This window comes from Spodoptera frugiperda, chromosome 6 (assembly GCF_023101765.2).
Source record: "Spodoptera frugiperda isolate SF20-4 chromosome 6, AGI-APGP_CSIRO_Sfru_2.0, whole genome shotgun sequence".
Taxonomy (NCBI): domain Eukaryota; kingdom Metazoa; phylum Arthropoda; class Insecta; order Lepidoptera; family Noctuidae; genus Spodoptera; species Spodoptera frugiperda.
Genome location: NC_064217.1, coordinates 11,688,085 through 11,714,305, shown reverse-complemented (window position 1 = coordinate 11,714,305; position 26,221 = coordinate 11,688,085). Strand labels below are relative to the sequence as shown.

The window sequence follows — 26,221 nt, the reverse complement described above, 5'->3', positions numbered from 1 at the left end:
AAAATACCAACTAGTCTTCCGATAATGCGGGCGCGTGCGCCTCGCTGTTAACAGCTGATCATGTGAAAGTAAGCGCGCGCGAAATTTTGTTGTTTTGTTACACTGTACAATCAAGTTACACTGTACAATACTTCATATATTACCAGTCACACTATATCATCATCAACAGCCTGTTCTGACAAATTCTGTTGGCTCTCCAAACACGATCTAAAACACCTCTGACTCACGGGTCACTAGGCGCGACGCACCCGGAAAGGTAAGTTGACGCACGGACCGAACGGAAAACTTTTTTTGACAGTGAAACAAAACGCGTCTTTGACGTAAGTTGTCATTTAATTTTGTCAATGACAGTGGCTGTGAACGTCAAACTATGTTTGTTAGTTTGTTTTGATATTATTTTCCATACCACGCTTGTGAGTTTGTAAGAAATAAACAAAAACATTCTCACAACTTTAAAGAAGTTACTTATTGTACATAGACATATTTTTTCACACACAACACTGTTCTGTGGTAAAATTGTATTAAACTTTTCATACAATTATATGGAAGATACGACCGATGCGCCCAAGATCGCAATATGGAAACCGGTGCTATGACCTCGTGAATAATGCAGCGACCATTTTATATATTTGTATGTATACAACGTGATCAAGTATGACGTATGCTGACTAGTAACAGGTTTACCAAAAATAACAAGTGTGTGCCAAATATTAAGCAAAATGCATGTTCTTCGCGCTGTTAATAATAGTTCTAGTTTATTATAAAGTCATCGTTTACTCTAAATAGCTGTGTATTATAGATACAAAAGTGATATTTGACTAAGAAAAAGTTGGGAACCCCTGGTTTATGTAGACGGTAAGTACGTACGTATCCGTTGGGAGCGTAAATACCGATCTTTTTATCTTCGGTTCAATAGTGGCATTGCTATCGCAAGTTATATTATATACTAACTTTGTTTTCCAGTGTCTCAAGTTGCCTGGAATCAAATCGAGTGCTTTAAACATAAAATTGTTTGTTCTAAGTTTTGAAATGTGCTTTTGATCATTTAATGTGGATTTTGATCTTGGATTTTATTATTATCAAAGTAAGTTTTGTACAATGTTTTTTGTTTGTTTGTAAATAGCACCATGTTAGTAATTTTAGTTTGAGTTTACTTACCTCGGCGGTATTTCCGAACCGAAACAACCTACAAAAAAGAGTGCAATGCACCAGTGACTCCTCTGGTGTTGCGGGTGACCATGGGTGGCGCTGATCGCTTACAATCAGGGGACAAATCTGCTAGTTTGTCTTTTGAGTGGGGAAAATCATCCAATGACTTCTCTCGCCTTAGGCGAGAGGGAGTGTTAGACTCTTACTGACTAAAACCACCCCGTTCCTACTCCTGCTTTTCGAACCGGAGCTCCGGTAAACCCGCTAGGTAGTCCGCAACTCCGGATCAGGCATCACCCCAACTGGGCCCCATCTGTGGTGGTCTGATGGCTCTTTGAGGTCTGATGGTCTGATGGCTCTCCGCACGCACGGGTCTGGTTCTGGTCGGGCGGTGAGCTACCCTTTGCGTGCCAACCGCAGGCCCGCACTTACGGTGGCTGGAGATCGTCGCGCGATCCCCGACGCCCGGAGTGTCTCTCGCGACGGCTGGGGCGTGAAGAGGTTCGTTCTCTCACGCGCCCCGCCTCCTCCTTAGCTAGCATGAGTGCTTCGTAGAAGGAGGAGACGGCATCCCAGTCCTCCTCACTACGCACCATGGTCTGAACCAATGCCGGACGCGAGAGGTCACCGTCGCCGACCACATCCCTGAGGACACAGCGGTGCTCAGCCCACGCAGGGCATCCCGCCATCCTATGCTCCACCATGTCCTACCTACCGAAACTATCATCATTGCATATACAATAGGAAAATACTATCTAGGTATAATTTCATTAAATGATTACTAAGAAAACAGGACTTTAGGTACAAATTAAATGTCTTGCTATTTTCCACGAATCCGGCTGACTCACGTAACTGTTTGACGAGGAATTCGACTAGTTTTAAGTTACGCTAAGGGCTCGTAATCCGGAGCTGCGGACTACCTAGCGGGCTTACCAGGGCTCCAGCTCGAAAACACACACACACACACACACACATACACACACACACACACACACACACACATATAAACACACACACACACACACACACACACACACACACACACACACACACACACACACACACACACACACACACACACACACACGCACACACGCACACACACACACACACACAAATACATGTGAATGGCGGATTTAATCCATTAAGGCATTATCTGACAGTCAACCATAGGGTAAAGAAGAAATATGTACCGATTGGTGCGAAGCCAGAACAAAAGAATCTCGGATTTGATAAAAAATTTGTGTACTACATACCATACATCTATACATAGTATAAAACAAAGTCGCCCATTTTGTCTGTAGTCCCTTCGTATGCATAAAACTTTAAAACTACGCAACGGATTTTGATGCGGTTTTCACTAATAGAAAGAGTATTTTCTCCGACAGGTTTTTATATATAATTGAAATACATTGAAACTATATTAGCTGAGTTATAGCGATTTATGTCCAAGAAGTCAGAAAAAAATCTAATTGAAGATTGCATTTGTGCGTGCGCCGCTTATACCGTTGGATACAAGTAAGAACAATGTATAGCAAAAACATTGGTCTTTATTAGTTCTACAAAAAAGTCCGCGATGACATATATCCAGCTTTTTTATTTAAGTCACAAAAACTACTTTTCTGTATTAAAAAAACATTTAATTCGTTGGGTGATGTTTAACTGGTGATATAACCAATAATACATATATCCTTATCATAATAAGTAAGTTCATCATCACGAGCATTTAATTTAGATTATTTTTGCAGTTTACAGTGTGTTATTTAGACATATAGTTTAGGAGATATCACGATATTAGTATTGCGGCACGGTACGGGCCGGCCGCGGCGGCGGGGGCAGCGTCCCTATAAATAATATTAAAAAGTAGGTACTACGACTTTGATCTATACATATAAGACAAAAAAAAAATCTGTACATTACTTAAATATTTTTTCCAAAAACTGATAGGGGGGGCGATCAAAGAAGAGTCACAGAAACCAAAAAACATTTTAATATTTTAAACGCGGTTAAGGGAAAGAGAAGTTATTGTGAATTGAAAATTAGTATCCAATATGTGTTGGTGCGTTGACTGTATTTGTCGAAGTAGCGGGATACACGCAAACGAAGTTGCGCGGGTCAGCTAGTACAATATATAAATAATAACATTCAATAGATATATTATATACAAACATACATATTATATGCATATAGGTATATGTATAATATTATAATATAAATTAGTGTTGTAACGAATGTCATATTTTAGACATTCGCGAATGTGATTGCGAATGAACGAAAATGCGACAAATTTATGTTATTATCAAAATGTCATTTTTGAGAAAAATCCAAAATTTTGACTTTTGGTCCTTTGATCCATATGCTCACATAAAGTGACTATACCAAATAGATAGTTTAATCGGAAGATAATGTTTTATAATAAATGTAAAAGACATATTTCTCTATTGAATTTTTCTGTTTGTAATGAAACACTTTTATTATTTTCATGATGATCGTATTCGCAATATTCGCATTAAAAATTGCGAATGCGAATGTGAATGTCCAAAAATGTGAGAATATACGCAAATGCGAATTTTAGGTACATCACTAATATATAAATATATCTATACTACATAAATACTACAGTTCATTATGCACAACTTTGTCAAACTAGTTTCCTCAAGCATTTTGAGTCTGCTAATTCCTAATTATGCGTCCGCGGTCTTTAAATTTAAAGGCTCTGCGATTTCTTGGCATTCTGACCTCCATAATCACAACAGATTTCTCAAGAAATACCGTTTCGCAATAAAATTTGTAATTTTTTCTTGTAACTTTGTTTGTTGTTTTTGTTTTTAAATATCGCTTTATATTTCCAGTTCGATATTTTAGTAAAATAAGGTGAATATTCAAGATGAACAAGGAAGAGCCTAGGTTTAATAGATGTTGTTTCTGCTTCCCGCTGCGATACGGCTTGTTGGTGTGGGGCAATGTGAAAATTGTAAGTAGTTTTGTCATTTTTTTATATGGGGCAAGCCCGTACCTACTACTGCACTTTCTACTAAAAAAATTAAACATATTTAATCCCGAATCTACAGTAAAATGCCATGAAACCACGATAGCACAGCAGCCACTGCACCGTGCTCGTAGGTACCTACTCTATCAGACTCATGAATTGAACACGATTTCCCACATGTATTGATGACCTCATCAGTACATCACTGATGACGTCATCAATACATCATTTAAAACGTAATTGATGAGTAAACTCCTTTGTCCTGTAACCTTAGAACGAGTTTGCTTTACGTTTTTAGTCAATGAAACGACACGCGTTCGGCGCTCTGATTAGCCGGCTCGAATAAACCAATCAGAGGATTCAATCAATTAACCGAACGCGCTGTCGTTTCGGTTACTTTAAACATAAAACAAACTTGTACTAAGGGAACAGTAATTTTCGAACCATTTGGCGTGCACTCTCGATTTACTTTTTTATTTTATTTTTTCAGTCTGTGGCAGCGTTTTTCATAACAACGACGTCGTATGCGTTGCTTAGCCTTTGTTTGATGTTCTCTACGTACGGGACTGAGGACATGAGGCCGCGTTTCATCAGAGATGTCGCTCTAACTAGTGTGGGCCTCTGTTTGTTTATACTGGACTTTTGCGTGAATATTGTCTTTATAGTTAGAGGATATAAGGTGAGATAGTCTTTATTTCTTAATTAAAGTATAATGCACACCAAAGTTTGTATGAAAGAAAGTTTTTTCTAAGTACAAGTAAGACTCGCTCACGAAAGATTCCGTAGCGTGACCGATGAACAATGACTATTATTGCGTCACCTATTAAAGCGTAGTGCAACTTTATATTATAATTTCTTAGTACAAACTCTAAGGGCTTAATACAAGCTTGTTTTACGAGAGGAAAACGAGAGCGCGTTCGGCACTCGAACTCGTACTAAGGCCCCTGATTGGTTGGTTTATTCGCACCAGCCAATCTGAGCGCCGAACGCGCGCTCATTTTGTTTTCGTTCAACGTAAAGCAAAATCGTACTAAGGATACTGTTTATGTTACAGAAAAGTAAAGAGCTGATACGATTCTTCTACTACTACAGTATAGCTGTGTGGGTCCTCAGTATATTGTTGACTGCTTTGGCCATCAGCTTCTCAATCGAAGGCTGGTTGGCCAGGTACCTGATGATGAGGATCCATATGGTCCATATACTCAACTACTTTAGTTACTTTGCGATTATCGGTGAGTAATATGTACTCTTCTATGTCTAAGTTATGGTTTTCATGGTCACCAGAGTGATATTTTTACATATAATAACTATCGTGAGACATACTAAATCAACTTAAAATCATGGTTTACTCACGTACATTAATGGAGAAAAGCTTTACTAGTTTCGAGTCACAGAGGGACTCTTGATCATGAGCAGCGTGCACAGACGCAGCGACGTTGCGCAGCCTACTGGGTCAGTACCTCCATTAATTTACGTGAGAAAACCGTGATTTTTAGTTAATTTCGTTAACACCAGAGTGATCCTGTTTATTCACTAGAGAATTTCCCAATTTCAAAACCATTAAACAGTAAGTTATAGGTATTGACAACTACAATATTTGATTGGATAAACCTAGAACCTCGCGCTATATCATCTGGTGATCATACTAACCATAAAACAGTTAGTGCGGATTAAAAAAAACAATAGACGTTTTTAATTCTACAATCATAATTATCTACTGGTCTCTAATTGGTTGTTTTGTTTTTTTTTTCAGTTGTTCAAACTTACTTCTTACTTCTACTAAATAGTGAGATTACCAAATTGAATAATAATACTTACGATCCCGCGGCCAAGGTTGCAATGGACACAATTGCATCAAAACGTCAAACCGAGACGGCAAACGACTCGGATTCAGTAGAGTCAGAAATCCTTTAAGGGAAAAAGCATCTCTATCATAATTATCTACTAACTAGCTGACTGGGCAGACTTCGTGCCGCCTCCAACATATTTTTCCCACCTTTAAAACCTTCCCTGGACTTCTACAAATAATTCAAGACCACAAATAAGCCAAATCGGTCCAGCCGTTTTCAAGTTTTGGCGAGACTAACGAACATCAATTAATTTTTATATAATAAGATGTTGGCAATGTACAAATAATTAAATATTTAATATTAGTTACTTAATAAGACTGACTTTTCTTTGCAAGAGGACCCAGAAGAGTGTATTTCACCTTTATTACAATAGTTCTAAATATTAGGTACTCGTTACTCATATAATATTATCTTTATGTTTTATTTTTGTGTGTATGTATTATTTTGTGTACAATGGGTATTAATTACCCATTGTGGTGAAAAATAATACAATCCATTTGATGAATATGTTTAAACGAAACGTAAACCATAATTATTAGGTATGTTGTTAACACGTTTACTGCCATGCTGGTCAATGGTGACCTGTAGTCTTAATCGTAAGTAACTATAAAAAAAAAAAGTTTTTACTAAAGGACAATGAGTTATGTTGGGCCCACCTCTTAAAAGGAATAAGATACCCCTCTATGGAGAAGTATTCTTCTGCAGAATAAAACTTTGTGTTACGACTAAGGTCAAAAGTTAGTGGTTTTAGAGTTTATAGTGACTAGAATATTTCCAAACAGTAAGAGTTTTTATAAAATACTAATAATATATCTAAGTAGCCATGTTGTTTATGAATGTTGATTTTAATGTACTTTCCATCATTGAAATATTATTTTACTACGTCATGTAGGTAATTGATCCACAACAAACAAATATACATGACTTTAACGTCTGTTGCCTCTCTAAACACGATCCAAAATACCACTGAAGCACGGGTCACTGTGCGCTGTGCGGCCCGATGGGCAAGGTTGAGTTAACGGTCACCAGTACTTGACTCGACGCACGGTCCGAACGGAAAAACTATTTTCTTTTTTCTTGACAGTGAAACAAAACGCGTCTTTGACGTAAGTTGACGCTTGTCAATGACAGTGACAGTGAACGTCAAACTATGTTTGTTTTGTTTTTATTTTTCTTACCATGTTTGTCAGTTTGTGAGAAATAAACAAAAACATTACATGTATTGACATTTAAACACCGTTCTGTGCCAAAATTATATTGGACATTTCATATAATCGTATCGAAGATACGACCGATGCGCCCAAGATCGCAATATAAAAACCGGTGCCATGACCTCTTTAATAATGCAGCGTACGTTTTATATAGTTGTATGTATACAAAGTCAAGAAGTATGACGCATACAGATGAGCATCAGGTTTACAAAAAAACAAGCTTGAGCTAAATATTAAGGAAAATGCGTACTAAGCTGAACATGGCATAAAGTGCTGTGTGTAACTTCGCGCTGTTGGCCTGATTCTAATTATAGCTTTCATGTCATTATAAAGTCATCGTTTGCTCTAAATAGCTGCGTATTATAAAATACAGATGGTGGTCTAACCTATTTTTTTGAGTACTAAGTACTTTTTGGCCTGACAAGTGTGTGCCTTCTACATTAAACTGGTGTTAAGTCTCTCTACAAAGTGTAAAAGAGGTTGTATTTGTAAACTGACATTAGATAAAATGGCTGAGCTGCCAGTGTTTAAAAAATGTTGTTTTTGTATACCTTTACGGTACGGGCTGCTAACATGGGGGTATCTGAAATTGGTGAGTATTTTACTATTGTTATTTTAAGGCTTTATTAGTCTCAAATTTATTGCTGATAGTTCATTTTGTATGCAAGTAGTATTTGATTTATTTACTCAATGTTTCCAGTACCAAGTACACTTTACTAAATAGAGATTTAATGCCCTATGGATCAAACTTAGCATAGTAATTTATTGAATTTCTATAATCTACAGTAATTCATAACAATGAAGCTAAATTCACACTAGTTTATTTAGCCCCAGCAATAATGGAGCATAAATACAAATAAAAAAATGGCATAAACAAACAGCAAAACAAAAAAAAAACACTGGAACGTCTCGACAACTTTCCTGAAGAGTAAAGGTGCTAGCGCCGTGGAGCCTGCACAGCGAGTAATGCGAAAATGCGCAAGCGGGAAATATGTTGTCTGTTGATGATTGTGATAAAAATAAAACTAATTATCAAAAAGAGTTAATTTGGGAAATATGTTTGTAATCTCATGATTACAATCATCTCTTTAAATACCGTACACTAAATCCCAGCGACTAAATGGTTTTCCTTTTTACAGGGTATATCAACGGCCATTTTGATTATATTTCTAATTATCCTGTCACAAATACCATTGAGCCACTCAAAGGATTTGAACATAGTTATTATGATAATTGTAGTTATATTGACTGAAGTGGTTGTCCATTGTGGATTCATCGTCGGGGTACATAAGGTAATTATAATATTACTAGCGGACCCGACAGACGTCCTGTCTACACGTCTTTAATTTGAATTTTCGTTCGGATCCAATGTAAAACATTACAAAATCAACAACTACTAATAAATTTAAAATAATTAAAAAACATTGTCCAGCGGACAAAATTGTAAATCTAAACCATTCTGAGATCCCCTTGAACACACTCAAAAAAATTCATCAAATCGGTCCAGTCGTTTAAGAGAAGTTCTGTGACATGCACACTTACAGAAGAATTTTATATATAAAGAAGATAGGTACTTTCTCTTAATCCTTTTACAATTGAGCGGGCGGTTGGTTGGTTGAGTCTGACACCTAGCAAGAATTATATGTACCCACAACTACTACTTTTTACCCGATTGGTTGCAAGTGTGACTGCCGAGAAAGGGATCTCGGGTTCGATTCCCGGGTCGGGCGAAGTATTGCTGAACTTTTTTCGGTTTTTCGAAAATTTCTCAGTAGAAGCACGGTATCTGGAAATGTTCCCAGTATATGGCAATAAGCTCACCACATATGACATGGGACTTAATCATAAATTGTGAAAGGTGGGTGTACATTGTACAGTGGCGTTACTTGCCATAATGTGCCTCTGTCTACCCCTTCGGGGGATAAAGGGCGTGACGATATATAAAAAATAATGTTTTGTTTTCAGAAAGCTGTGAAGATTATGAGGCTGTACTTCTACTACGCCCTATTCATGTGGTCGGTGACAATGATGGCGGCGGTCGTCGTGACAGGCTTGCTTTCCGTTAGTTTGTACTTTACCGATTCTAGTCTTGAAATAATCATCTTTACCACGACTATCGTAGCGTTCGCCCTGTCTATTGGTAAGTTATTAATAATATTAATTACAATTTTAGTACGTATACAACTCTTAGCTAACAATTACTTAGCATGAGGGAGTATTTAAACTAACCCCTTTCCTTTACCTCTTAATATCACTTATAGGTTGGCGAAAAAAAAAATATTGTTATGCTGCAAGCTATCTTTTTTATAAATCGGGCAGAAATTTTGTAAACGGACAGAATCACCTGATGGCAAGCAATCGCCGTCGCACATGGACACCCGAAACACCAGAAGTGTTTCAAGTTCGTTGCCGTCTTTTTGCGGATTAGGAATTTAAGGATTGTTGAGGGATCCACTCACACAATGAAACACAACAGAAGCGTAGTTTAACGTTAGTTTTCTGCGAGGACGTGGTATCACTTCGAGCGAGGTTACAATATTATGAGGTTTACGAGAGGCCGCCCCTGATTCGCATTAAGATTAATTTTAGGTAGATATTAACACATAGTAAATTAAGTAATTCTAAGTTCTTATTTCAGCTGTCCAGACCTTCCTGCTGCTGGCTTTACGGAGCGAAATCATTAAGCTTCGAAGTAACTGTCCGTACAGATTCGTCAAGGATGACAACGAGCCTGAAGGTACTATCACTCCCGTCAGCCAAAATATAGATCTCACATCAACAAATAGCACGGAACCTATACAAGAGAAAATGGCATTTTAGAGGAAAAATCATGTTTTTGTATAAAAGGTGTTGATACAAATTAAAACGTGTCCAGATTCTCTTGGTCGTCGTTTGAAGTTACAGACTTTCAAAGTTACATGAATGCTATTATACTGCTTTGTACATTACTGTTCGACTAATTACAAGCCACGATCGGGACTCGTAAACAAGAGCAGCAAGCGCACATCCAACCATGCGATAGCATAGGAAAATGAGGATTATGTACATAATGGTCTTTTCAAGTTACATGATTCCTTCTTACGTTATATAAATGTACATTATTTTGCAAATATTATATAACAACTATTCTATTGTAGCTCAGTGCTTAATATATTTTTATACCTAAATGTACGTCACAGAATACGTGCAAAATATAAATAAAAAATGTCTTTACGAGGTTAATAATTGTAAGATTTATAATTTTATATTATATTTTTTTAAGAATTAATATATATTTCTGTATATTGACGTATTTATCAGATTTAATATTAAGGTGCGTACAGATTTCACTATCGCTTGCATGTGAAAAATACTTAGTTTTTAATGTATATTGCGTTGTATAAAACTGTTTGAAATTAATAATACATAAGTAATAATCAAATTAAATTGCATTTTCAAAATGGCGGGCTTTGTGTGAGAATCTGACGTTTAAAGTGATCTTTACTATATATAGGGTGACATGATGAAATGCGCGCGGGAAATTTTGTTGTTTTGTTATTGTGATAAAAATAAAACTAATGGGTATACAAAAAGAGTTAATTTGGGCAAGTTGTTTGTAAACATGAGTATAATCACGTGTTTAAATATCGTTCACTAATTACTTGTCACCTTATATAGGTACATAATACCTATTGTTTTATATTTTATATGGAGTTGTGATCTTCAGTAACCTATTTTTTAAGAATTTTGACTGTTTTAATTTATTTTTCAAGTGCCATAATGTTTGTATGCCAGCTCATATAATTTTGTTGTTGGATTATAAACTTTAGCTCTTTGTATTAGAGTTGAAAATCGTAATTGTAAGTAATAAAATGTGAAACTTTACCTCTATACTTAATGCTTATAGTGCCTTTGGAATTATGCTGTGTCCAATTTATTGTAATATTTTAGCAATGTTAATATTTTTGAGTATTTTGTCAATAAATGAGTGTATTAAAGAAATGTTCCACCAGTTACCTAGGTAGATATATAAGCGACTGCGAAGTATAAGACGAGTAGGAAAGTAGTCTACTTTCCTACTCGTCTTATCGTCTTATCGTCGTATCGAAACGCCAACAACGACATATTCAATGAATTTTGTACGAAATATACACTTAGGATCTTAAACTCCAGACTTATTTTTAGATTTGCTAGAAAAATTAGTAGATCATCAAATCTATGAACGAAATAACATGAAAAACATTTTGCTCTACTTTCTTTTCATAAAATATACTAGTATACCTACCCTACCTACTAAACTGTGACCTATGTACCTTTTAGCATTTGCTCGAATATACTCAGCACTGCTCCTGTTCTAGTTGGCAAAAATTATAATAAAAATTGTGTATATTTTTTAAACATATATTTTTGTATTCAATAAAGTGCCTGGAAGTGTTTTTTGTATTTAATAAAATGTATTTACTGAATGTTAATGTTATTTTAATACCTATTTACAAATTACCTGCCTATTGTAAGCACTAAGGCGCTTTGCACATGGAGCAACTATTGGAGCAACTGGCAACTGGCAACTAGCTGTTTACATATATTTCAATTGAACCGCGCACACATAGCAACTCGAGTTTTGAGTTCCGGTAATCGTCAACAGTTTTCAGTTGCTGTAATCGATGACTAAGATAGTTCCTAATTGCCGCAACTAGCAACTGTTAAATATTATACCGGTTTTTAAAGTTGCCGTCGACGGCGACGACGTAATAAAATGAGAGCAAGTGCTGCTTCTTCGATATCCATTGTCATACTGAACGCTGATCGCTGCGTAGATTTAGCAACTCGGTTATGAAAGTTGCTCACAGATTGCCATAAAATTGCGGCAAACGTAAACGTTATAGCAACTATCAACTTTTTACAAGAAACTTTTAAAATGTTGATAGTTTCCTCAACTTAAGTTGCTCCATGTGCAAAGCGCCTAATAGGCCGTCTCAACCGGAATGAAACAATGGTTTTAGAAAACCGACACGCACGTGAAACAACGCTTGCGTCATGTGCGTATGATTAGGTACCGCAGGCCTAATCCCTTTGCCACTAAAGACTCAGAAATATCCTTCAAGGACATAAAAATTACCACGACACTTGTCGTGCACTTTTTACAAAACAGATCTACATTTTCTAATCTTTCATAAAAGGTACACAACTTCAATATACCTTTTTTAAGGGGGAAAATCATCCAATGATTTCTCACGCCTTGGGCGAGGCGAGAGGGAGTGTCAGACGCTTACTGACTAAAAAACCGGCCAAGTGCGAGTCGGACTCGCCCATGAAGGGTTCCGTAGCAGCAAGTAGATGACATAATATCAAAGTTATAAAATAACTTGGTTTTGCATAGTGTTTGTATGAACGACAAAGTTATATTTGCGGTATTATTAGAACTTATGACGGGATATTTACCATGTTTATTCACTTTGGTGAGTTTCCAATATTTCGGCACTGTTACAAGCGCCATGATCACGGATTAACTGGAGTAAATGCGGGTGGGTGTTTACGAGCAGACAAATCGGTCTACCCGCTTTCTCGTTCGTTTCTTGCTGACACCGCTAACACCACTGCCATTGTCACTTGCAACTCGGTTCAACTCTCGACACACAAAACTCACTGTGTCCGCTCGCGAACTTTCCTCCTTCTTGGCACTTTTGCGGGTTTTGCATAGTTGGACCACTGGATTCCAAACCCTCGACAGTTGAAACCCATCCTCCTGGTTGAAGTTTTTGTACTTGGTTATCTCAATCGCTTCTCTTACCAGTCTAGGTATATAGTGGCGTTCTGTCGAGATAACTTGTGGGTTATGTAACTCAATCCAGTGGTTTGATCCAGCCTCCAAGATGTGTTGAGCTATAGCGGATTTTTGTGCGTCGTTGTTTTTCACCGCTCTAATATGCTCAGAAATTCTACAAGCCACAGTACGCTTAGTCTGACCGATATATGATTTGCCACAGCTACAGTCCACTTTATAGACACCAGGTTTTTCTAGATGGAAGTGGTAAATATCCCGTCATCTATATCTATATACTTATAATAAATCAGTAGAGAGGTCAATTCTGTACATGAAATATATTTCCAAAATAACTATCAGCGGGTGATTAGTGATCGATACTGACGCCAAAAATGCAATCAGAAAAATTTTTGTCTGTCTGTCTGTATGTTCTTTATAGAAATAAAAACCACTCGACAGATTTCAATGAAACTTGGTACAATTGTTCTTCATACTCCTGGGCAGTGTATCTCTTATGGTTAACTCACAATAACACGTATAACTCCCGATAGCTTAGCAGTTCGGAGCTTTCTGATTATACAGGGTGTCCAGTGGCAGATTTCAAACTTTGAACAAACATAGTTTTTAAACGCAATACGTTAGAGGACTGCAAAAGACGTGTTTAGAAACGCAAATACTGCGGATTTTTTTGTAACGATGGAAAAGTAGAGTGGAGGGCACCGCGTTTTTGCCGTCGAGGCGTACATTTCGAGTCGTTTTCGGTGACTGAAGCTCGCCATCTAATTAAATAATCATTATGGTACACATTCTTTAGTGATGAAGCCCATTTTCACATCGGAGGATATGTTAATAAGCAGAATTTCCGTTACTGGGAAGCCTAAAGTAACAGTCTGGTGTGCCATGTCTGCATCTCCAATGATAGCGCCTTATTTTTTTGAAAATGAACGTGGCCAGACTGTAACTGTAAATTCAGAGAGATATGCCCAGATGTTAAATGACTTTTTCAGACTAGAACTTCAGAATAGTCCTTCTGTCAACCGAAACACATGGTTCCTGCAGGACGGGGCCACAGTTCATACTGCTAACGTGTCCACGAATGCAGTGCGGCAGTTATTCTCTGAAAAAATCATATCCCGAAACGGTACCATACCGTGGTCATCTAGGTCACCCAATTTAAGCCCATATGATTTTTTCTTATGGGGATACTTAAGATCCATGGTTTACAAGACAAATCCGAGCACTGTGACACAACTTAAAGAAAATATTCGAGCCGAAGTAAGCAGAATTCCCTAGTCGCTCTGTTAACGCGTTTTTGAAAACATGCGTGCTAGACTCGAAGGGTGTTTAAGATTCGAAGGCCGCTATTTAGAGAGTGTAGTTTTAAAAAAAATAAATCCGCATTCGTTATTATTAAATTAAAATAAACGTACGTTGAATTAGAGCTGTAGTTTTTAATTTACAATTTTTCAAAGTTTGAAATCTGCCACTGGACACCCGTTATTTGTCTACTCTTACGTTTATAACACTTCCATTCATTCATTCATTCATTCATATTTATAATAAATCTGTAGAAGGGTCAATTCTGTACATTGAAAATATACAAAAAAAAAAAATAGTAGGGGGTGTTACTGGATCGATACCAAACCCAAATATGTAATTTTTTTTTGTCTGTCTGTCTATATGTTCAGGCATCACGCAGTTAGTTTTCAGTTTTATTCTGCAGAACGCGAGCTCAACAGCAGTAGCTCAAAAGAGGGATCTCCTTAATTATTATGGGCCTCGCCGTATTTGGGTCCAATAGATATTTATAAGATGTCATTGTCAGAGTTACCCAAAATGGAGAAACAAAACTTCCACGCGAAGACCGACATCCGCGCGGACGGAGTCGCGGGCGGAAGCTAATAAGTTCTAATAATAGTGTTAGTGGCCATGTCAGTTTAAAAACTTATATATATTTGCGGTTTTCGAAAATGTTTTATTTCTTAAAAACTAATAATGATATCTCGTTCAAACCAATTTTCGTTGGTAGTTTCCATTGAAGTCTACAGCATATATTTTTTTTTTAGATTCCTCACTCTCTTATTTTAAAAGTTAGAGGAGGGGGACACACGCATTTTTCCACTTTGGAAGCGTCTAACTTTCAAACGATTGATTTTGACGAAAAATGGTTTTAGACACCTTAATGTCTTTTTTAAAGACCTATCCATAGAAACCCATCACGGATATGTTAGGTGAAAAAAAAAAATCAGTTCCATGTATAGAGTGCCCCCCTTTAATTTTTAAATTTAATAATTTTTATTAAAAATTCGAATAGCGGTTATCCAAATACATCAACCTACAAAATTTCAACACTTTCAACTATGCAGGCCCAACAGTTTCGGAAATAAATGGCTGTGACATACGGACGGACGAACAGACAGACAGACATGACGAATCTATAAGGGTTCCGTTTTTTGCCATTTGGCTACGAAACCCTAAAAACCACCCCGTTCCTATTTCTGCTTTGAGCCGGAGCCCCGGTAAACCCGCTAGGTAGTCCGTAGCTCCGAATCAGGCAGAGCCAACTTCAACACACCTGGGCCATACTGGCCAAAGATATTAGACAAACAATGGAATAAGGTAATAACATAATGAAGTTCAACTTACAAGTTTACTAATAAAGGTACCCACAATTTGTAATGGTAAACACGAATAGGGGGCGGACAAACGCGTTTAATTTTATCGTGGCTGGGAAAACCACGATAAAATTAAACGCAAGAAACCAGTATATAAGGAAAACATGCATTGGATTCATGAGAGTACACATATCTCCTCATATCGTGAAACAGTGTGATTTTGGGTTTTGTTCAATTTGAGACCTAATTTATTTACCTATATTAAAATGGATAACAAGGATTTTCTAATATACTCAAAATGTTGTTTTTGTATTCCGCTGCGGTTTGGTTTGCTTACATGGGCATACGTGAAGTTGGTAAGTGTAAATGTTATATTATTTTTAAATGTATTTTATTTTCGTGGTCTAAAAATAAATGTCTCACAGGGATTTTACCCGTCAAAGTCAAAGTCAAAGCATTTATCTATATATTAATACGTGATGCAAAAACTTTGGACCGGTTTTTACGAAAATTGCGCGGACGTAGGAGCATAAAATTTGGTACACTTATAGTTTATGTGTAGGAGAAGTGCAAGACGCTAATATTTTTCAAAAATAATGCTTATAAAGTACATTGAATCAATAAATAAAACATTACACACACATGCATAGTATCTGATCGTACTTGACAAAACGTCAAAATCGATAGACATTGCGATGATATTGACGTCTCATATGAATAGAGTTTTATAAAAGAGTTTGTTTGAGTTTGAGTTAAATAAAAATTATCCTTGAACGTATGTTAAGTGGTATTGTAAATTAAATCGTATATGGTTGAATTTCAACCACTAGGCGACCACTAGTTTCAATTAATCCTTAATTAGGCACTTTTGAAACGTCAAATTGAATTGTCCGTCAGTCTGTCTGTCAGTGAAGCTAGGCGCTCGTTCCAAAGTGTTGCTTCGAATGGAGAAGAACGAGCAAGAAACTCCATCGTTACTCTTTTCAAAAAATGTTTTTTACAATATCTCTGATACATTATTTGATCATTTACCTATTGTATATATATGTAGGAACAATGTAACGACAATACGACGTCAAAACTATGGGACAATAAAACCAATTTGTAAAGAATATAAATTAAAAAAGCGGGTTGTTTCAAACATAGTGCCCACATATGTACACTTACAATTTTGAAATAATGCTTCTATACAAATAAAAAATAATCTTTAATTTAATTTTTCAAATAAAAAAATAATAAATAACTGCTTGATGCCACAGGATCCCTAGACTACATTGGAATAAATTAGTACTTTAATTTAACGTGTAACTAGTGATCGTATTAGAGCATTGTCTAGTGAGAGCGAGTGTCCAGTGGAGCCGGACCAACATGCTGCCACACATTTTTATCTTCAATATAATCTGACAGTTTATAATATGCCTGTTTACACAGTTCACGCTTCATACAAGATTTAAATTTTTTTCTCGTTCAGATTCAGTATGGTAGTTGGTAGTTTATTGTAACATTTAACACAAAATCCCATGAAGGATTTCTGCACTTTGGACAATCGGAATTGCGGTATAGCTAACTTATTTTTACCTCTCGTATTAAAATTGTGTCTGTCGCTTCTTTTTTCAAACAATTGTTGATTTTTTCTCACGTACATAATATTTTCGTAAATGAATTGAGAAGGCACTGTAAGAATGTTTATAGTTTTAAATAGTTCTCTCAAAGATTCGCGACGGGGCAAGTTATATATTGCTCGAATAGCTCGCTTTTGCAAAATAAAAATTGATTCTACATCCGCAGCTCGCCCCCACAGCAAAATGCCGTAAGACATTATGCTGTGAAAATAACTAAAATAAACAAGCCTTGCCGTACCTACGTCCGTTAGCTGCCTAATCTGTCTAACTGCATAAGCAGCTGAGCTTAGTCTCCCCGAAAGTGCTTTTATATGGGGCCCCCATTGTAATCTGTCATCTAATGTGATACCCAAAAATACAGTCTCCTTAACAAATTCTAACTTTTGTCCGTTCAAAGCAACATAACATTCGTTATTTTGTACGTTTGGCAAGCAAAATTTAATACATTTGGTTTTTTTCTCATTAAGCGCCAAGTTATTAATAGTAAACCACTCATAGACTCGAAGAATGGAGCTGTTCACGTCGTCAAAATTATTCGTACGTCGACCTATTTTAAAAATCAGTGATGTATCATCTGCAAACAGAACCATTTTTGGTTCATTTTCGAATATGAGTGACAAATCGTTTATGTACACTAAAAAGAGGAAAGAACCCAATATTGAACCTTGAGGAACGCCCATTTTTATATCAGACCCTTGTGAATTAACACCGTTAATATGAACTTTTAGCTGCCTATCTCCTAGATATGATTTCAATAGACGGAGCGCAGTGTTTCTAATCCCGTAATGATTTAATTTCAGCAAAAGTGTCTCGTGGTCAACGCAATCAAATGCTTTTGAGAGGTCACAAAAAACACCTATGGCATCCTGTGCTTCCTCCCAGGCACCAAATATTTCTTTCATTAAAGTAACACCGGCGTCAGTTGTACAACGACCTTTAGTGAAACCATACTGCTGATGGTGGAAGATGGAGTTTTTATTAAAATGATGAAGCATCTGAGACAGTATCAACTTTTCAAACACTTTGCTAAGGACCGGCAAAATAGATACAGGCCTATAATTATTAGGTTCTGTGGTTTCGCCGCTTTTAAAGTACAGTACAGACCCGTAACGCAACGTCACGCCTTTTATCCCCAAAGGGGTAGGCAGAGGTGCACATTACAATATACACCCACTTTTCACCATTTGTATTATAAGTCCCATGTAATAGGGGGTGAGCCTATTGCCATATACCTACTGGGCACAATTCCAGACTCCGAGCTACCACTGAGAAATTTTTCGAACAACAGAAAAAATACTCTGCGGGACCCGGGAATCGAACCCGAGACCCTTTGTCTCGACTAACGAGGCAATAATTACAATTAATCTAATTAAAACTACTTTTGTTCATTTCCAGGCTTTGATTGTCGTTGTGACATATCTGATGGTGAATATAATCAAGCAAGTGACCAGCAACAGTGAGGTTTGGCACATAAGTGCACTACTGGTCCTCTTATTCGTGGAACTGTGTTTGACTGTAATGTTCATCATCGCAGGGCACAAGGTAAGAGTTCTGTTCGTCTACCTACTAATGATTGCATCTTCATACCTGATGTCTATCAGGTATATATTGCACTGCAATCAGATTTGTGCTTATTTATTGAGTATGTTACAAGACAAGGTACATACCTAATATTATAATGCATTTGTTTCAGAAGCGTGTAAGGTTCATGCGTATTTACTATATATATAGTATAGTTATGTTGGTGGTCAACGTCGTGTACGTAATAGTCATTTTCATCCTGATGGCTCCTATGTTCTATTCTCAGACTCGAACAGCTCTGCTATTGGTACTTAAGGTCTTCTGTAACCTTCGTAAGTATATCTTAGGATGGTTCCAGATTACACAAACTTAATAATAATATAGTTTGAATATATATTACCAGAATGTAAGGGGACTGAATACAATTTCGACTGAAGTACGTCAGCAAATTAGCAATAACAATTATGATATATGTATATGTACAGAGACATGGCTTAATGGAGGATGCTTTGACTGTGAGTTTTTGAGAGTGGCTATAACACTGTGCGTGTACAGACGTGACCGAGAGACTGCAGTTTCTACTAAATCAAGGGGAGGTGGTGTCTTGATTGCGGTGTCGGATAGACTTGCATCAACACGTGTTGATGAGAACGAAAGCGATTGTGAGGATGTTTGGGTTAAGGTCACTGCAGGGTCGGAAAAAAGACCATCATCACTCAACATCTGCGCCATCTACTTACCGCCACTGGTAAGAAACGATGACGTAAAACATTTACGGATAAAGTTAACACTATATTACGGAATAGTTCCGACCGAGAGTATACGTTGATTGTGGAGGATTTCAACATGGGTGGCATAGCTTGGCAGTGATACTTTACGACGATGAGATCTACATGTACAAAATTGGTACTCTTTGCCTCTGATTTAATAGAAACCGTGGACAGAGGGTCACGAGTGGATGCAGTCTACACAGACTTTTCGAAGGCGTTCGACAAGGTAAATCACAAATTACTATTGGACAAACTATATCTGTTCGGTATAACCGATAATATTTTAGATTGGTGCCGATCCTACCTTACAAAACGTCCAATGGAAGTGGTTGTAGAAAATGAAAAATCGAAACCTATTTTGGCGCATTCTGGTGTCCCCCAAGGTTCTGTACTAGGACCACTGTTCTTTAATATAGATAAATATATAAACGACTTGTCGGAGAGTATCAAACATTCAGAGCTGTACCTGTTCGCTGACAATTTAAAACTGACCAAGGAGATAACACGTATAGAGGACTCAATACTTCTACAGTAAGACGTTGACAACCTACAACATTGGTGTGCTAGTAACAAAATGTTGTTAAATGCCTCAAAATGTCACCACATAAAGTCATAAATGACAAAGTTGATAGTCCAACACTGGTTGGTCAATTTGTATATTATTATCATGTACCTACGAGAATACCGAGATACCCATGCAGATTGTTTAAACCCAAATTTGAGATTTTGAAGATTGGGTCGTAATTCACCGGTTGTACGTTTGGCCCGTCTGTACAATGACCTGACAAATACATTGCCAGAACTCGACATTCACTTCCAGCGCCTCCCTAAGTTCCTTAGAATTATCAGAGAGAGTGACGTACTTAGCTTGAGATTGGCAATTCATTATGTTTTTCTTAATTTTTGCTAAGATTAAATTTAGTTTTTTTTTTATTCACACTTTATTTTGATTATTTAGTTTTTTATAAATGTTGTAAAAAAAAATTTTAATTATATTATGCATGTTGTGGTTACCCATAATTGTAAAAATATAGATAACCCTAAGGTAGTTTGTGTATAACTGTTATTTTCATTGTGCAACATGCTGCATTTATGTTGGTGACAATAAATAAATAAATAAATAATGTTAGAAATCATTAAATTAGTTACTGAATGTAATATTATTTAGAGATAATTTTTAAATATCCTTACGATATAACTATTACTGTATGCCTCATTCAAAAACACTGGCATGATATTAATTTAATACACTTACTTATTTACTGTTTCAGTATTACAACTCTACTTCATACTTCTATTGAAAAGCGAAATCACAAAACTGGAACACTCGAACGAGTCGCAAAACTTGGACAAGCATTTGACGGAGGCTGGGGATTGTAGTGAGAGAAAATTAACTACTCCATGTATGATACGCACGACATTAAGATCTGAATCTGATACGACATTGAAACGAGGTGAAACAACGCTTGCTTGTATGGAGTGATTGAGATTACCGGAGGCCCAAGTAACCCCTTTCCCAATCTTCCCAATCCCCGATTCCTCAACAACCTTTAAATTCCTTGCCCCCAAAAGGCATTTGTAACGCCTCTTGTGTTTCAAGTGACCATGGGTGGCGGCGATTGCTTACCATCAGGTGATCCGTCTGCTCGTTTGCCTGTATATCTCATAAAAAAGCCCTTAATTATCTAGTCAAGCATAATAATAGTTATCGTTACTTCTGCCTTCGGCTTGTATACATATATGTATATACTCGTATTCATATTTCAATTTAGACTGATACTTTTCGTATTTCAATTTAGACTGATACTTTTATCTTTAGATATCTGTACTGTAGAGTGTAGATAATATTAGGATATAGTATAGCTTAGTATCTTTAGGTAGGTAAAATTATTTTGTTTGATCTTCGAAGGTGCCTTATATTGTAGTGAATGAAATAAATGATTTACATTCAAGTTTGATTTTGAATTTGATCCCAATAAATCGAATCTGTCTCGTATAGCACTCTATATACATATCTACCGCACTTCCTCAATCCTCAATCTCCAAGAGACCGACAACACAGTTGTTAATCTTCTGGTGTTGCGGGAGTCAGTGGCCTAGCGTGGCTTGGCACTGCCCTGTGTAAAAATTTGTTTGGGGCTTTTTTTTCTTCTTTTTTTTGAGGGGATTAATCATCCAATGACTTTTCCCGCCCTGTCTCTCAAATCTCAAAGAGAGGACTTATCGATACTATAACAGTGAACCCATGTTCGAGGACCTAAATTAATGAGGATTAATTATTTTCTTAAAGTTACTGCCAACTTTTGAACGCACGCTTTACGTGAAAAAAGAAGGCATTTCAAATCATTTTTGCTTACGCACTTTGGCCGTAGCCCTGGGGCCCCGTATAATTAATAAGGCAGATACGGCGCTAGCTACGTCTCTGGCGTCATCCATGGGAAGCGCCGTATGCTGACTATCAGGTGAACCGTCTGTTCATTTGCCAGCCTATCTCATACAAAAACTTATTACATCGTTAATAAAACCGTAATAGATATTATAGATCCAATATCCACCTGTTCCCCTCTATTCACCCCTCGTTCATTCCTATTCACACCGTTCTACCACTTATTAATCTTACTTTGAAAACCAAGACAGTTTATAAAACAAATAAAGGCGAACAATACTGATGCATTTTTTCCTTAAATTATCTGTCGGTCCATGTCTTTATCTAAATGTAAGTAGTAAAGGTTAAGTCAATGCATAATTACAAAATAATATTGTTTATTTGTTACTTCTGGGTGTTCCCAATGCGCTCAGTCTAAAGACTGCACTTGACGGGAACCAATGTGCGCATAGTCCAAAAATCAAATCAAATCCATTGTGTACAGTGTGGTCTACAATTTCAATACAGTAATATGTTCCAATAGTATAGTTTCCATAGTATTCTTTTTTTTCTCTGCACGTTGTGACTTTATTTTCGTAAAGAGGTTTTATTAAGTTCTCACTTAAAATGCGAACGGAGCTGCCGACTTTTAAAAGATGCTGTTTTTGTGTACCTCTACGGTACGGTTTGCTGACATGGGCGTATTTGAAATTGGTGAGTGTTATTATTAAAATTATGCAACGACGAACGTTTAATTATTAAAATTATATATTGAGACAATAGGCCAGTGCAGATACCTCTAATAAAGGTAAAAAGTAAAAGAAATTTATAGTAGAATGAAACCTATTGGAAATGGAAGAGAATATGCTAAAAATGAAAAAAAATAAAAATTCCACTCCATCCGAGTTCGGGAAGTGGGGGGGAGGGAGGTTTTAAGAGGAAAAATCGGTTTATCGCAATTTTCGGCGAAACTACAAGTTCTATAAAAAAAGTTCAACGGCAATGTTGTGGGTAATAAAAAGATCTACAACTTTTGTATTTACACTTTTTTTGTATTACCTCAAATTTTTGTGAAAAATTCAAAAAACTACGATTTCGGTTTTTTATTGTTATCTTCGACAAAAATATTTATTTTTTTACGAAATTTTGTGAAAACGTGCCTTTATATGTACCAAATACATTGTATTTTTTGGAATTGAAAAATTATTTTTTTTACCAATTATTGATTAAATACCGAAAAATTATCCTAATTTTCAATCGAAAATTCACGCGTCAAAATATCAGATTTTTTATAAAGTTCGGGGGCCTTTTGTTCGTTAAAATCTCTACTTTTCGATGGTGTAAAAAAAAAATAAACGTTACTATGGAAAATGTTCTTTTTCGGTATTTAATCAATAATTGGTAAAAAAAATAATTTTTCAATTCCAAAAAAATACAATGTATTTGGTACATATAAAGGCATGTTTTCACAAAATTTCGTAAAAAAATAAATATTTTTGTCGAAGATAACAATAAAAAACCGAAATCGTAGTTTTTTTAATTTTTCACAAAATTTTGTGGTAATACAAAAAAAGTGTAAATACAAAAGTTGTAGATCTTTTTATTCCTTACAACTTTGCCGTTGAACTTTTTTTATAGAACTTGTAGTTTCGCCGAAAATTGCGATAAACCGATTTTTCCTCTTAAAACCTCCTCCCCCCCACTTCCCGAACTCGGATGGAGTGGAATTTTTATTTTTTTCCGTTTTTAGCATATTCTCTTCCATTTCCAATAGGTTTCATTCTACTATAAATTTCTTTTGTTTCAAAACCTATCTGCACTGGCCTACAATAGAACGCCAATAATTCAAATTCTAAGTCTAAAACCTGTCGTAATGGCTCGGAGGTTCAAGATGCTTCTCATGCATGAGAGTGCTGTCCGATATCTATCAACGGCAAGTACCAATATATGACTTTTTCCGAGTCATATGCACTTTTTAAGATTATTTAGACACCACTGACAAACGGTGAAGAAAAACATCGTGAGGAAACCTGTACTTCAAATTTCTAATTATAAGTTTGAAATCTACAACCCGCTTTGAACAAGCGTGGTGGTTAATGCTCAAACTTTCTCCATATGAGAAAGGCTTTGATCAGCATTTGGCACTTATAGGCTGAAGATGAAGTCTAACACTATTATTATTCCTTTTTCAGGTTGCAGTGGTCCTTTTAGCGACCTTTCTTGCGATGTACCTGTACCGAATAATTAGAAGGTACAATAGGATCCCTTATCCAGGAGATCTACACGGCATGGCGATCATAGGCGTGTTGTTGGTGATCTTACTCATTGAATTCTGTTTCACTGTTACTTTCGTCATCGGAGGACACATGGTAAGCACACTGTTACCGATATATTATTAGGTTTTTAAACTGATATGGTCACTAACATTATCATTAGAACTTAAGACGGGATATTTACCATGTTTATTTATGTCTATGAGTATCCGATATTTCGGCACTGTTGCGAACGCCATAATCACTGATTGTTGGTGACAAAACATATGTCACACCACCGTGAGACGACAGAGGCTTGCGGGGAGCGGGGGATGAGGCGCAGCGCCTCATCCCCCGCTCCCCGCAAGCCTCACACTTCACACTGATAAAAGCTAGCTGCTAGAGGCTTATACTCATGAGCAGCATTCCGCGACACACGACGCGGCGATTGTCGCGCTGATTGTCGAGCAGCTCGACTGGCTTGAAACTAGTCGAGTTCCTCGTCAAACAATTACGTGATTAAGCCGATAACATAATAATTAATTTAGTATGTCTCACGAAAGTTACAATAAAATTATTTTATTCACGTTTATTTTTATTTTATTTTCTTTGTTTCAGAAAAACTTAAAACCCATGCGTGTGTTCTACGTATATAATATGGTGATGGTTGTGATCACCCTCGGTCTGATGATGATCCTGGTCGGCCTGATGCTAAGGGACATGGATCCATCTCATGTCGTGTCCTACTACTCTTGGAACTTCCTCCTTACTATGGCTAACTTCTTTTTTACTTTGTGTACGTATTTTATTTATCTACATAATTATTAATTAAGCTTTCTACAACAGTTTCAAGTACCTGTGTCTGTATTTATTAGTATACAATAGTGGCAATTACGAATTTATTTATTTTTTATGGTATAAGCCAGTAAACGAGCAGACGGGTCACCTGATGGTAAGCAATCGCCGCCGCTAATGGACACCCGAAACACTAGAGGCGGTACAAGCGCTTTGCCTTTTGAGGATTAGAAATTTAAGAGTAATCGGGCATTGGGATAATTGAGAAGGGGGGTAATTGGGCCACCAGTAACCTCACACACACAACGCAAGCTTTGTTTCATGTCGGTTTTCTGTGAGGCCGTGGTATCACACTCCAGTCGAGCCAGCCCATGCGGAATCATGACTCTCCCACATATAATTGGTATCTTGTACAATAAGATAATTTTGGAATATCTGAAATGGTATCAGACAAACATAAAGGTTACCTAACAAAAATATTATTTTTTTCAGTGGTACAAATCTACTTCATTCTTCTAATAAGGAGTGAGATCTTTAAGCTAGAAGGCAAGTACGGGTTCAGCTTCGTGAACAACGCGGCTGAGGAAGAGTGCATCATGAGAGGAGACACTCAAATAGAAGAAGACTGGAAGACCATAGAAGATCTAGAAGAAAATAAGACTGCACCGAGCGCGATGCAAGATGGAAATGAAAAATCTTGTGAACAGGGCCTGCGGTATCCCTCGTAGTCCGGCCCTGTTGTCTGACGCTATTACAAACCCATCTATATAATACTAAATACCATCAAAACATCCTCTGTAAAAAGCAACGGCGCATCCTCTGTAAAAAGAATTTTGCCTATGGAGCTTATGTCAAAATTCTACGTCTAAGCATCTCAATTTTCCTACCTACAGTAAAAAGTTGTGAGATCCATATAATACCAAGTCGGTTATTTTATTTAGTATTTAAGGGACCTTCTGTCTTAAATTCAGGCATCTTATTTATAAACGGTCGAAATTGGCCTGAACGGCTTTGAGAAAGGGATGGTACGGCCGTGCAGCTTTTTTTGCTCGACTTGGCGGGGGCACTGCAGTACCCCCAGATACAGTATTTATCTATGTGCTTGTAGACAGGTGATGTCGTACACTGACATACTAGTCCAGTCATTTGTTAGTTTTACCTGGAAAGTTTTCCGGGAGTTTTGAAAATGGTGATTTTATAGATTTGAGTACGCTCTTCTTCGAATTTCAATTTCTTTGCCACCTCCTACCCCCGCCGCTCGCGCCGCCACATTGACAAAATGGCCCCTTAAAACGGTTTTTGGGAATATCTCCTTTCCAACGCATTTTACGAAAAAAAT

General features: G+C 36.9%; 3 protein-coding genes across 6 annotated transcripts; all 3 read left to right on the top strand.

The window, feature by feature from the left end:
• The first annotated feature begins 381 nt into the window (after window positions 1–381).
• LOC118267955 (uncharacterized) lies at window positions 382–11,644 on the top strand. 3 transcript variants are annotated; one of them, XR_007705390.1, is made up of 9 exons: window positions 383–855; window positions 964–1,084; window positions 4,002–4,123; window positions 4,629–4,817; window positions 5,193–5,370; window positions 5,892–7,791; window positions 8,339–8,491; window positions 9,165–9,339; window positions 9,838–11,644. XR_007705390.1 is itself a non-coding variant. In XM_035582212.2 (4 exons), the coding sequence occupies exons 1-4, from the start codon at window positions 7,708–7,710 to the stop codon at window positions 10,017–10,019; spliced, it is 594 nt and encodes a 197-aa protein (XP_035438105.2). In that variant the 5' UTR covers window positions 6,776–7,707; the 3' UTR covers window positions 10,020–11,644. The 3 variants fall into 3 exon arrangements, 1 of the variants encoding a protein (XP_035438105.2); XR_007705391.1 differs by lacking the exon at window positions 964–1,084 and having other exon boundaries at window positions 382–855; XM_035582212.2 differs by lacking the exons at window positions 383–855; window positions 964–1,084; window positions 4,002–4,123; window positions 4,629–4,817; window positions 5,193–5,370 and having other exon boundaries at window positions 6,776–7,791.
• A 4,072-nt stretch (window positions 11,645–15,716) lies between these two features.
• Window positions 15,717–21,422, top strand: LOC118267750 (uncharacterized). 2 transcript variants are annotated; one of them, XM_050694584.1, is made up of 4 exons: window positions 15,717–15,913; window positions 18,575–18,721; window positions 18,873–19,032; window positions 20,742–21,422. In XM_050694584.1, the coding sequence occupies exons 1-4, from the start codon at window positions 15,824–15,826 to the stop codon at window positions 20,951–20,953; spliced, it is 609 nt and encodes a 202-aa protein (XP_050550541.1). In that variant the 5' UTR covers window positions 15,717–15,823; the 3' UTR covers window positions 20,954–21,422. The 2 variants fall into 2 exon arrangements, with proteins under 2 accessions (XP_050550541.1, XP_050550542.1); XM_050694585.1 differs by lacking the exon at window positions 18,873–19,032.
• A 570-nt stretch (window positions 21,423–21,992) lies between these two features.
• On the top strand, window positions 21,993–25,682 carry LOC118267748 (uncharacterized). Its single transcript, XM_050694582.1, has 4 exons — window positions 21,993–22,549; window positions 24,028–24,204; window positions 24,706–24,883; window positions 25,375–25,682. The coding sequence occupies exons 1-4, from the start codon at window positions 22,463–22,465 to the stop codon at window positions 25,608–25,610; spliced, it is 678 nt and encodes a 225-aa protein (XP_050550539.1). The 5' UTR covers window positions 21,993–22,462; the 3' UTR covers window positions 25,611–25,682.
• Window positions 25,683–26,221: the final 539 nt, after the last annotated feature.

What these genes read in the sequence shown, in the direction of transcription:
- LOC118267955 (XM_035582212.2), top strand. Translation starts at nt 7,708, where the DNA reads ATGGCTGAGCTGCCAGTGTTTAAAAAATGTTGTTTTTGTATACCTTTA. An exon ending in CATGGGGGTATCTGAAATTG is followed by an intron (nt 7,792 to 8,338) that starts GTGAGTATTTTA and finishes TCCTTTTTACAG; the next exon opens with GGTATATCAACGGCCATTTT. An exon ending in TCATCGTCGGGGTACATAAG is followed by an intron (nt 8,492 to 9,164) that starts GTAATTATAATA and finishes TTTTGTTTTCAG; the next exon opens with AAAGCTGTGAAGATTATGAG.
- LOC118267748 (XM_050694582.1), top strand. Translation starts at nt 22,463, where the DNA reads ATGCGAACGGAGCTGCCGACTTTTAAAAGATGCTGTTTTTGTGTACCT. An exon ending in CATGGGCGTATTTGAAATTG is followed by an intron (nt 22,550 to 24,027) that starts GTGAGTGTTATT and finishes TTCCTTTTTCAG; the next exon opens with GTTGCAGTGGTCCTTTTAGC. An exon ending in TCGTCATCGGAGGACACATG is followed by an intron (nt 24,205 to 24,705) that starts GTAAGCACACTG and finishes TCTTTGTTTCAG; the next exon opens with AAAAACTTAAAACCCATGCG.
- LOC118267750 (XM_050694584.1), top strand. Translation starts at nt 15,824, where the DNA reads ATGGATAACAAGGATTTTCTAATATACTCAAAATGTTGTTTTTGTATT. An exon ending in CATGGGCATACGTGAAGTTG is followed by an intron (nt 15,914 to 18,574) that starts GTAAGTGTAAAT and finishes GTTCATTTCCAG; the next exon opens with GCTTTGATTGTCGTTGTGAC. An exon ending in TAAGGTCTTCTGTAACCTTC is followed by an intron (nt 19,033 to 20,741) that starts GTAAGTATATCT and finishes TTACTGTTTCAG; the next exon opens with TATTACAACTCTACTTCATA.